The sequence below is a fragment of the Pollicipes pollicipes genome, unplaced genomic scaffold (assembly GCF_011947565.3).
Source record: "Pollicipes pollicipes isolate AB1234 unplaced genomic scaffold, Ppol_2.1 Scaffold_3907;HRSCAF=4584_pilon_pilon_pilon, whole genome shotgun sequence".
In the NCBI taxonomy this organism is placed as follows: domain Eukaryota; kingdom Metazoa; phylum Arthropoda; class Thecostraca; order Pollicipedomorpha; family Pollicipedidae; genus Pollicipes; species Pollicipes pollicipes.
Genome location: NW_023596401.1, coordinates 1 through 12,760, shown reverse-complemented (window position 1 = coordinate 12,760; position 12,760 = coordinate 1). Strand labels below are relative to the sequence as shown.

Below are 12,760 nucleotides of genomic sequence, written 5' to 3'. Positions count from 1 at the left end.
CCGTGTCCGTCGCAGGTGCAGCCTGTTCAATACGGAATGGTGAGCGTGACACTCGTCATACAATTACAGGAGGAAAATGCAGGAAATGCAGGCTTGGTGTTTGCAATTCGTAACAATCAGACTCAAACCACACGGGCAAGCTTGGAAGCCTCAACGGAATGTTCTGAGACTAAAATGAGTACTTCTGTTGCAGTCAGCTGATGAAGACTAACCAAACTGACGACGCGGATGATACATAAATCTCAGAGAAACATGGACGACTTATGAAATAAACTACTGTACAAAACGAAACGCCAACTGTCCCGATCAATGCCTGCTGTCACTAATCCAGAAGAGGTATCGCGCACCACACCATTCCCGCCCGGCGATTCGCGGCATCCGGCCCATCCGGCGCCGCCGATGTCTACACTGTTCCGTCCGAGAAATCCACCTGAGCGGCGCCCATCCACTGCAGCCCGGCCGGCCACTCGGGCTCCATCGACTGACCGGCCGGCGCGGCCGGCTCGGACTCGTCCTCATCGCCCTTCGTCACCAGTCCGAAGCGGGGCCGGGCCTGCACTCGGTTGCGGAGAATGGTTGGCCGCCGTGGCCGTCGCTTCGCCGAAGCCGGAGCCGGTGCGGGCTGCTGCTCTTGTTGTATCGCCTGCTCCTGCTCCTGTTCCTGTTCCGGCTCCTGCTCCGGCTCCGGCTCCTGCTCCGTGTCGTCATTGGGCATGAGCACGAGGAAGTGGTCGGTGGGTGGCGGCGACCCGCCGACGGCGCGGTCCACGTACAGCGGCTCGCCCGCGTCGTCAAGCAATACGCCGTCAGGGCCAGCGTGTGCCGTCTCCAGTAGGCTGCTGGCCGCCGCTGAGCGCGCCACCACCGTAGCGGCCGCGCCGCCGCGCCGGCCGAGCGCGCCCGCGCCCTCTGCCGTGAAGTAGATGTACTTGTCATGGTCGGACGGCGGCTGTAGCGGCCGGCTGGCGGCTACACGCGCCCGTTTGGTCATGTGCTTACGCCGGTGACCGCTCACCATCTCCTGATACATGCGCTGCGTCTCCGGGTCACGCTGCGACGAACCGCGGAGCACCGCGAGGCCGGGCAGCGGCACGCGCAGCACCTCCTTGACGTAGGCGTAGGCGCGGCGCGTGCAGAGCCGGCGCAGGCCGATGGCACGCTTGATGTCGAGCGTGTCCCACATGTGCATGCGCTGTGACTTGTTCTGTACCATCTTGAGCTGCGCCGGCGTGAAGATGTCTCGCAGCTTCTCCTCGAAGAGGCGGCTGGCGCGAGCGGCCTCACGCCGCGCCGCCGCCACCTGTGCCGCCTGCTCGTGCTCGCGGCGCGCGGCGCGCAGCAGCTGGCCCCGCAGCTCCAAGTTCTCTAGCCGCTGCTGGTGCAGCAGCTGCAGCGCCTGCGGCAGGCTGGACGGCGTGCTGTAATTGTCGGCCTCGGGCAGCGTCAGCTTGGGCGGCGGCGGCGGCGCGTCGCCGCGTAGCACCATGAGCGCCTCGTCGTCGGTGCCCGCCTCGGCCGCCGCTGCTGCCGCCGCCTCCTCCAGCTGCTTCTCCAGCTGCTGCAGTTCGCGCTGCTTGGCCAGGACCTCGCGGAAGCGCTGCGACGTGTTGGGCGGCAGCTTGGCGGCCGGTCGCAGCTCCTCATCCTCCTCGACGGCGTCTCGCTCCACGCGGGGTCGCTTTCCGCCTGGCGCCGCGCCGCCGCCGCGCGCTCGCCTCATGCCACGGGGACGGCCGCGCCGGCCGCGCGTCGCCCCGCGCGCCGGCGCGCCGCCCTCGACGGTCACCTCCAGCGCGCTGTCGTCGGCCGACAGGCTTACGTACAGTGTCTGTACCGGCTCGGCGGCGCCGGCCGCACGCTCACGGCACTCATACTCATCCATCGCCTGCTGGACGAGCTGCGCGCGCACGGCCGGGTCGGAGAGGTCGGGGGGCGGCGAGCGCGGTCGCCGCGACCTCAGCGGCGGCCGGCCGCGGCGCGCGCGGGGTGGCCGGCCGCGGCCGCGGCGCTCCGGCGGCGCCGGCAGCGGGTCGTCGAAGAGGATTGGGTGCGCGTCCTGCAGACGCGCCGAGGGCCGCACGCGGCGCGCGCCGCTCCCCTCCTGGCGCACGAACATGGAGGGCGGCTCAACCGGCGCAAGCGGTGCCACGGCCAGGCTGCGGGCGGAGACGGCGGTCAGCTGGGACAGGTGGACCTCGGGGTCACCTGCACTTATCGCAGATGGAAATGCAGCCGCGCTGCCGATATTAGAACAAAGCGCACGACACAAGCACAAATCATGAGATCAACATATAACAATAAAGAACTAATTATAAGGAAAGCACACCTCAGTCATTTGGTTTCTCATCATGGTTTCTGATCAATCACTACAAATTTCAGACTAAGGGATGACCTGACCACACCTAGCGGCCGCCAGAAGCGGCTGGCGGGCGTCGGCCGGCCCGGCGCTGCTCACCTCTCCTCCAGCCAGCCGGGCACCCCGCGCGATGGCACCACGCCCGGCCGCAGGCGCGGCTTGGGGTTCACTTGGCCCGGGTACAGCCGCTCCCACTGCGCGTCCGGCTCCAGGTCGGCCGGCGTGAAGTGGTCGGTGCAGAGGCGGGTCACACCGCGTACCACGTGACGCACGCCGGTCAGCGCGCGCCACACGCGCAGCTGGCCGGCCGACGTCGGGAACTCGACCAGGCCGACGGCGTCGCTGCTGGCCGCGTGGTGCGGGCACTCCTCAATGGCACAGTAGACCTTCATAGTGCTGGCACGCCGCGCCGCACACACCACAGGTTGGAAGACACTGCAGTAGGAGGGGGAGTTAGTAGAACAGGTGCAGACAGCTGTAGTGTGTCAGCAGACAGCTTGTGTGGATGTGATCACAACTTTGGTGTACCCTTCAACAGCTGTAATTGTATAAAAGATTGAGATGAAAACCTGGGGAACACAGGCATCAAGTCTGCATCTTGCCATGTTTTCAGCATTCAACGAGATACATTGTTACGCAGGACTGAAATGATGATTGGCCAAAGGTTGTCAACAACAAAGGTGCAAATGCTGAGAACTTGCAATTCAGTCAGTCTTTTGGGCACTGTAATCTGATAACTGTTAGCCTTTTGCTTATTGCTATCATGTCCAAAAGCAGGGCAGTGAGTCCTACCAATGTCATGTTAAGCTCCTATAAATTTGCAATTCATGTAAAGGCTAAAGGATGCAATCAAACTGTGTGAGTCTTTACATATAATACATCATGCGCCTCATACCCACCACACCACACCTTATATTTAGTTTCTGCCACCTTTATTGGCACACATACTGATATTCCTCTAAATTTCATGTTGGCTTACTTAATACCTACATTTTGCTGATACTATATTATTTCTTGATCATTTCAAAAAGGCTCATTTTCACTTTTTCTAAACCCTTCATATTGTTTCTATTCCCCTCCTGATGGGTATTCATCAACAACCACCTTCTTTGCACCATATCATGAGTGGAGAGTTCCTCCAAACAGTTCATAGCACCCCAGCAAGTCTGAGGTTTGCATGTTACAGTGTTGAGTGGCAAATGGGTTGGGAATATTGGGAATATTTGTATTTCACTCCCACAGGCTGGCAGAGACAGCACTTTATGCATGCTCATAAAATGGCGATTAAACAAAACACGACAACCCTCGTTCTTATCCGAATATTAACGGTTTTTAGGTTTTTCACGACACTCATGAACTCTTGCTTCTCCAACCCAGAATCAAACATGAGAACCTTACCTTTTCCTAGGAAAGTGTCCTAGATTTTGTATGCATCTAAATCAAGGTCTTGCCAGATACGAAATGGACCACAAATCCTGAACAACAGCAGACCCACCGAGAGGCAATGCATTCACACACCAACAGCAATGCGACGCCAGTAGCCTTTGGTGAAGCTTTCGTTGCCCTGAGGTGAAGCAATAGTTCTCAAGATATTTTGCGTTCAGTTATGACGCTTTTGTGACATTTACGATACGGGGATGCGGGTGAACGAAAGCTTATAAAACTTATTGCTAGGTGACAGTAGTGTCAGTGAGACACCAAATTCACAGGATGGGTTAACCTGCATGTGAGCTCATTTGTGCCAAAAGTTGAGGTTTCTAAGTCATGGTATTCGGTCAAATGACGTCAATCAAGGTCAAACAAAGCGAGGGCAGATTGGTGTCCAAAGTGCCCATTCAATCTTACCTTACCTTACCTTATGGTGATCGGGCATTGTAGGAGGCCACTAGGCCTATAGGTCTCGGTCTCGTCAGGGTCCCGCTTCGGTAACCAAACAGTCTCAAATTATGGGGAGATTCAGTGTGGGACGTCGCACATGATGTCAGCCCAGTGCGTATCAAGTCTACACTTGAACTGTTCGACTGAGGTCGACGACACGACCTCAGAAGAGCGTTCCAGTCGTTGACACCCCGCGTGCTGAATGAGTTACGACGGACGAGAGTCCTAGCTCGAGGTTTTCGGAGCTTCCATTGGTGTCCTCTCGTCACCTCCGTGTTGTGCCTTGCCAGGAACTCCCCTTCCGACAGCGACATACCTCCGTGAAGCAGCTGGTACACTGTTAACATGTCTCCCCTACGACGACGATAGTACAGCGATGGCAACTGAAGGAGTCGGTGCCTCTCAGGGTATGGCTGGCGCCTCACTTCATAGACAAGCCGGATAGCTCGTCGCTGAACCCGTTCCAGCTGCTTCTGGTCCAGTTTGCTGAACGGACCCCAGATAACGCTGCCATACTCTATGTACGGACGTACTAAGATCTTAAAAAGCAATGGCAACGCGCGAGCATCGATATTGGCAAAAGACCGCCTAACGACAGCCAGCATCTGGTTGGCCTTGGAGATCGCTTCCGCCGTCTGCACGTGGAACTGGAGCCGGTGATCCACGAAAATCCCGAGGCCCTTCTCGGTGGACTCGACCGCGATTTCGGCGCCGTCCAAGAAGTACGTCAGCCTCGGGTTGCAGTTCCCGATGTGCATTATTTTGCACTTTGCTGCATTAAAGGGGAGCAGCCACTCCTTTGTCCACTTGGCCAGGGCGGTCGAGGTCAGCCTGCCTCAACCAACGATGTCAACCTCTTCATGCAACCGTCTTGAACCTAGATACCCGTTGTAAGCAGAAGGTCACTGGTGTTCATATTAGGTCAACAATCATGTTTGACCTTTACAAGGTCATGCTTATCAAAATATCCGACATTGTTTTGATTTCCAGTTTGATTAAATGTCAAGGATTACGCCAGGCGGTATGTTCCCCAAAAACAAACTGCTGATGTGGGTCATTTTGGGTCAGTGGGCTACTCTGACCTTAAACACGCGCTCGGGTGGGGGTCAAATTGACCCTCTCCCCGAGAGTTTTTCGGAACAGTTTCCGAACGGCGCGGGGCAGCCGCGCCAAATTTTGCATGGCTGAAGACAATGGAACAGCGGATCGTGTGGTATCAAAAAATTGGATCTCCTTGTAAGGTCGCTGACCCACGACAGTTCAAAATCAGGCCATGGATTCACAGAAGTCAAGTTCAGGAGAATCGTACAATCTGATGAAACAATGGAGTGTTATGCGAATCTCTACATCTCTCAGATACTTTCTTAGGCAGCACAACAATTGAATGACCAAATTCCACTGACCTAGAGTCAGATATGACGATCAGACCAACGTTTTCGAATATATTGATAACATGAACCATATCGGACATTTTTCATGGAATTCTTATATGTTGGATTGAGTCACCAGTCCAAAATGACCCAGGTCTGAACATCCTGCCTAGCTTAATGTTTGATGCTTATTCAAATGTAAACTCAAAACAATCTTCTATGATTTTGGTCACCATGACCTTCGAAAAGTCAAACAAGGTCAATCATCTTGAATGAGGATGCAAACTTTTGCTTAGAACAGGCATCTAGGTTCTGGGGACACTTTGAAAACCAACCTGGAGTTTGACATTGTTTGACATTATTTGACACAAAGATGATGATCTAGGAGACTCAAACTTAACCTAGGTGAGTTCACGTATAGGCCAATACACCCTGTGAATTTGGCGTCTCTAGCCCCCTTAGTTCCTAAGATTTCAGGGGGTCAAATTGACCCCCACCCGAGTGAAGGGTATCAAACCGGCCACCCGGGTGCGTGTTAAATAAGTTCATGGAAGCCTCTGTTGCGGTCCCTGTTATCAGGAAATTCGAAAAGAGCCTCAGAAATAACTCTGCTAATCAAGCTCTCCAATAGAGAAGCAGGCCTGGCTTTGACCTCGGTCTGGCCTTAATACCTGAACCGACGTCAATGGATTCTGCCGTAATCCCAGATACAGTTGTTTTATTGTCTAAGTTCTATCTCAGAGATGCATGGCTTCGTCTAACACTCAGTTGGTCCGCAGCAGTCGAAAAGTTCCTAGATATTGCCTTAGCTGACAGCCATGGCCGCCTTTGGCCTATCTTGGGTCAGCGACGTTAATAAGGTTGCATCTAATTTTGCTCACCAAAATATCTGCTATCTAACTGCGTACAGCTATGCCAAGTCTAGCACGGCTACATCTCGCTTTTCGGAAATCGTTCTCGAAAAAACCTCCGGGGGTTAGACTGACACTCGCCCCAACTAAGCGCGTGTTACTATGTGCGTGACTACTTATAGGCAGTCGAAATCCTGTTAGGCAAGCAAAATAAGATTGGGAGCATGTGATGGCATTTCACGGCCCGCAAGAAATCTTGCTCGCCTGCGACGCGCTGAGCTTGGTTTTCAGTAAGGATTTTTGGGTGTGCCCTAGCCTCCCTTGTTTGGGACGTGAAAGAGTAAGCGTTCATTTGGAGGCAATCGCAAATTCGGGATCATGTAAATGTATTGGCGTATGCTAGCGATGCATAGGGTGCACGGATACTTTATGCCAGCTGCCATGTGCGATGTCTTACGCAGACCGTGATGCACTACGCTGTAAAAAAGGATTGTTCGACAGCGCATTACACGACAGCCATAAGATGTAAGCACGAGCGGTGACAGCGAAGGAAGGGAGATGTGGGAAGATGCCCCCATTATCTCCTCCCACTCCCGCCCCCCCCCCCCCCCCTCCCATCCGACGCCTGGAAAAAAGCCGTAACAAGTCTTGAGTGATGCTGTGAGAGTGATTGCCAACATCCCAGATCTACGGAATTTATAGCTTAAACGTTTACTACGTTGTGAAGAAAGAACCGAAGGGACAAATCGCGTTTCCTCCGGAAGTCCCAGAAGGTTCGTCACCAGTGGAAGCAATTTGAGCCATGGCCAACAGATCCCAGGGTGATGGCCGGACCCCACTTGCAGTTGGGTCTGAGACTACACATTTTGCGCCGACTCGCGGTAGATTCGCCGCATTTGGTTTTACGTCCGTCTTATCTTGCCAGCGGTCGTAGTTGTTTATAAAATTGAGAAAAACCGATGTGGAATCCAGCAGAAAGGTCACAGGCATGCAAAGCGCCTGTTGGTCACATCCTTGGCCCAATTTTCTGCACACACCCACGCCAAAAGCATTCATCGTGTGTCGCGAGAGTCCCATTACATTCATAGTGTGAAAAACTGCGCTCGGTCTTATCGGAGGGGAGGGTTCAAGTCTCGTAAGCCCTCACTGTGGCTACGTCACCGTGTTTGACTGCCTGGCAGAATCTTCTGACGTTCTAAGGCGTCTGCTGCTCAGTTTTGGTTTTCCTCACTTTTCATTCAAAACAGCTGCCTTACCTTTTATAGACTGTTTGGCCATATCCAGAGTGCATGCATCCACCGGGACTCCGAGCTGTTTTTCTGAATCGTCTCAAAGACCTTTGAGGACGTGGGCCGCCGGCAAATGAGGGTTTCACTGCGGGGCTGGGGGAATTTGTAGTTCACTGGGGAGGGGGGGGGGGGACGATCAACAGGACTCACCCACACCCACCTTCCGAGCAAAATGGTACATTGCACGAGCGTGGAGCACGAGGCATGACGTAGGTAGGCTCAGCGTGCCTTGCTCGAGGACCGAGGGAGGGAAGCGGCGCTTCTCTGACCAGATGTGTCGAACTTGTTGCACCAATTCCCGCCCAGGGTAGTCTCTGCGCGCCTTGCTAGAGTAACGAGGAGGGAAGCGGCGCTCTCTGCCAGACCCGAACTTATAGCACCAGTTCCCGCCCAGGTAGTCTCTGCGTGCCTTGCTAGAGTAACGAGGAGGGGAGCGGCGCTTCTCTGCCAGACCCGAACTTATAGCACCAGTTCCCGCCCAGGTAGTCTCTTGCGTGCCTTGCTAGAGTAACGAGGAAGGGAAGCGGCGCTTCTCTGCCAGACCCGAACTTATAGGCACCAGTTCCCGGCCGAAGTCGCGGGGGATTGAGCTCACGGGCACTTTCACAGCCGTCAGTCGTGATATGCTAGATCGGTCGCCAGATCAGGACACGGTAGGAAGCGTGCGGGCCTGTCTGGTCTTGTCAGCATATAAATGTGTGCTACATATACGCATACCGTAGCCACTTAAGCGTGTGTGTCCTGCATGCTGCATGCTAACCTGATATGTGACTCGGGGATTAGAAGTCGCTGTAACGGTGGTCAATATATGCGTGCGTCAATCCCGCGACGGCACATTTTGCACACGTCACATCGGCGACGTAACAAACATACGCGCCATTCGTACGCGTAACAACATCAAAACTTACATTTATACATTTTCTCCGAAATGTATTGCCAGCGTCCTACGCAACTGCAAAACAACTTCCATCCCGCAGCTCTATATTCAATGTCGGGGGTTGGGCTCAACCGATAGCGAACGTTGACGACAAAGTCTGGCCAAACATTCAACTGTATTCGAAATGTGCATACAACTCAGGAGCAGCCCAGTTTGCAACATCTATCACAGACAGCGGCGACAGCGCATTCACGCGGACACAACTCTCACGAACACTGGCGCGGCGGGCTGTCCAACAGCTCAAGTCTTTGGCACATGAACAGTTAAGCTGACACGATGCGCGGCGCGAATAAATGGGAAATAAATAGCTGAAAACAAGTCATTTGATATAAGCGTGCACGTACATGATGAGCGGAATAAATACGGTGACGTGGGAGGTGGCTGACTGCGGATGGCGCTTAATGCTGCGTGTGATGATGACTTCAGACCTCCAAACCCGGTAAAAAAACGATAACATACGTCGATGAGTGTGAGAAAGGAACTCATTCTTACTGATCCACGGAAAATTGGAGCCTGAGGGCTGGACGTCACCGGCAGAGCCAACAACGCGGGGAGTGTTCGGAGGCGGGGAGTGTTCGGGGTAAATCAACAAACGCGGGGAGTGTTCTCGGAGTAAATCTCCAGTTTTTGTGGTTGGCCACCGCCGGCTACGTCTTCCATACTGGTCACTGGTCACGGCATGTTCTAGTCGGTTACGGCACGTTCTCGCTGCATCATTAAACCCAGCCACGACGTAGACTGAACGTCAGACAAGCTATTCGGCCCGCTGCCAGACTTAGCCCGGGCGGTGTAATGATTCCATGTTAACTCAGTTTGTGTTTAATTATTCATGGTCTGGGTGCGGAGACGTTCAGACCGGGGCTCTGTGAATGGTGAATTCCTCAACGACAACAACAAAATGTCGAGGTGGACAGCGTAGCCCACTTGTATGGGAAACTTACACCGCTACTGACCTGAACTTGGCCCTTCGCATTGTTTAGTTGTCGGTCGCAAAAGGTGACTTTCAGATGAGGATAACGCGGAATTGAACCAACGTCAAACACAAGTCGGTCTGATACATGACCGAGATTACGGTGTAGACAATTCCTCTCCGGCTCTCCATTTGTTGAACACAACGCGGTAACTGAACATTGAGGGTAACGACTTCATCGCCGATTTTCGCGTCCCTTTCAAGCACATCGAAGCGTACCTGCCGCCATCAGCCTCCCACAACAACCTACACATCCCCTCCAACGACACGGCACGCAACCATTGCGTTCTCTCCATCGGAGGACTTCCCCGCCCCACGGAGCTAGAGCCCTCCCCAGTGTCCTTGACCCCGCGCTGCCGCCTCCGACCGGGCGCCGGCTTCGCTGTCTTCCGCGGCGGTCTCGTATCGGCGCTCGCCACGCACGGAGGCCAGCTTCGGAGCAGACAGCGGCGGTCCATCAACGGCGGGCCGGCGCGGCCGCTCTCCTCCCGCCGAGAGCGCCCCCCCCCCCCCCAAACGGCACCATCTGTCGGAGCCGCACAGAACGAGGCCGCTCCGTCCCCACCCCGGTCGTGGGAAGGGCGGTGTTCGAGCTCGCGCTAAAACTGTGTGGAGAGACGCGAGGCGGCCACGTGTATCACAGTTTCCTGACTGGCTGAGTCGGCAGCACGGCTCATGTACGGCTCCACGTCAGACGAGTCCTGGAACACGACGAAGGGGCGTCACACGGTGCAACAGAGGAGCAAATCGTGGACACAGCGGGGATAGTCAGCAAAACACACAAAATACAACGTGCCACATGGACTACGCCTCACATTTCAAATACTTTTAGACCGAGAATGTGGCATTTGCGTATCATTTCTCACACAGATAACGTTCGCATTCGTCAGGGATATCGCGCTTTGCAAAGCTGGAGCTACAAATTCACCACGGCTACTAACCACCTAAACGTGCTCAACTAAAAAAAACTTGGTTTTTCATCAAAACAAAGCTACCGGGAAAAACACATAAATGAGACATGAGCCACAAATTACGAAGTGTATCGACAGAGCGCGAAGTAATATACAAGCCTGCGAACGGTCGGTCTTACATCAATGCTGAATGGCAGACATTCGGGGCCAAAGACGTTCTAAAAAAAACAACAGAATAAATCTACCTCTACGGGCCAGCGTGTTGGCAGACATATCTATAGCCTAGCTCTCCGGTGGTCGCCTCAGGCAGAAAGGGCTCGATCTCGTGCGGACGAACGGGACGCGGCGGCACTCGGTCCGTCCGCACGTCCGTCCGCACGTCTGTCCGCACGTCCGCCGGCAACTCCGCGGCGGACCTCCTCGCCAGGCACGGCACGGACGCGTACAGCCGTCCGCCGCCGCTGAGTGCAGGCGAGGGGCGGCGGATCAGCGACGGACGGGATCACACGTCAGATGGTCACAGGGACGCGGACCGGGTAGCGGAGACGGGATCACAGCGTCAGATGATCAGCAGGGACACGGACCGTGTAGCGGGACGGGATCACACGTCAGATGGTCAGCAGGGACACGGACCGGGTAGCGAGACGGGATCACACGTCAGATGGTCAGCAGGGACACGGACTGGGTAGCGGGACGGGATCATACGTCAGATGGTCCAGCAGGGACAACGGACCGGGTAGCGGGACGGGATCATTCGTCAGATAGTCAGCAGGGACACGGACTGGTAGCGGAGACGGGATCACACGTCAGATGGTCAGCAGGGACACGGACTGGGTAATGGCGGACGGGATCACACGGCACATGGTCAGCGGGACACGGACTGGGTAATGACGGACGGGATCAACAACGTCAGATGGTCAGCAGGACACGGGCTGGGTAGCGAAGACGGGATCACACGTCAGATTGTCAGCGGGGACACGGACTGGGTAGCGGAGACGGGATCACACGTCAAATCGTCAGCAGGAGACACAGCGCAGGTGTCTTTCGTGTCATCATGTCTTTACGCAGTCTGGTAACAAAACCCAAGCCAGCCACGAACTTACCGATGACATCCACCAGAAATCGAGTTCGGAGGATTACACCAGTCAGGACCGAACCGGAGCGTGGTGACATCGAACAAAGGCCGCAAGAGCGTCAGGGGCCCACTAAATTTGCACGTGCGAACACCCAAAAATAGCACCACAACCAGCCTATCTCCTGTGGGTGGCAAACATGTCAGGCGCTTAGCGAGCGCAAACATCGGCCTGCATAGTGTGAGGCATGTCGGGCTGCGGCCGTCACGAACGGCACCGCCAGAGGCTCACGGCGATGCGGGGTCGACCCCTCACACAGCTGGTCCTGAAGGGGGTCGGGAGTGGTGACCCTTCTGAGGCTGACCAGGGTGCCACCGGCGTGGCGTCGCCGGCACGGTGCGCCCCCGGCGGCGGCCGCAGCGAGCGGCAGTGTGGCTGACTGAGCCGCTCAATCATGTGCTTCTCCTCGGGGTCCAGGTACTCTGCGGCGAGGGAGCAGGTCAGTGTCGGAGAAGGCGAGAGGGGGACTGGGGAGGGGGGGGGGGCGGAGAGGAGGAATCCGTGTCCAGCGTCCATCCCAAATGCTAGATCCATCCAGAGCGGTGACGCTCGGTGCACGTGAACACATCTCGTAATGCATACGCGTTATGCGTTACTGCATACCATCCGGATATGACAATGGATGGAGACGACCGAGGATTGCAGGCACCTCGGCCGTTGGTTCAGACATCTCGGCCGTTGGTTCAGACATCTCGGGTTGGTTCAGACATCTCGGCCGTTGGTTCAGACATCTCGGCCGTTGGTTCAGACACCAGCCTGACATCTGAGGCACCACGAGTCGGCTGCAAACTAACGCAGGCAAGCCAGTAAGGTATACCGGCCCGGGGCGGCCTACCCAGAGGTAGTGTCTCGGCGCTGCCCTTCTGTTCAGGTCCAGCGCCGACTGCATGTTGCCATCGCCGTCGTCTGGCGCGACGGCCGGCGGCTGGTCTCTTCTCTGGAGGGCAGCGGCAGGCATTATTAACGCCATGCGTGACCGCGACACGCGGGACCAACGTAGGGGATCACGCCGGGGGACGCCGTTCTGAGAGACGCCCACGCAGCACCGTTGGTATAGGTCGCTGC

At 55.6% G+C, this 12,760-nt stretch overlaps 1 protein-coding gene across 1 annotated transcript; it reads right to left on the bottom strand.

Annotated features, from left to right (window-relative positions):
• Positions 1-1,015: 1,015 nt before the first annotated feature.
• LOC119093054 (uncharacterized) lies at positions 1,016-3,909 on the bottom strand (the record flags this gene model as incomplete). The annotated part of the gene is made up of 5 exons (XM_037215947.1): positions 3,755-3,909; positions 2,456-2,791; positions 2,016-2,156; positions 1,545-1,715; positions 1,016-1,265 (listed from the first exon to the last, which is right to left on the bottom strand). Coding segments are annotated over exons 2-5 (855 nt in total), but the record flags the coding sequence as incomplete, so codon positions are not given.
• Positions 3,910-12,760: the final 8,851 nt, after the last annotated feature.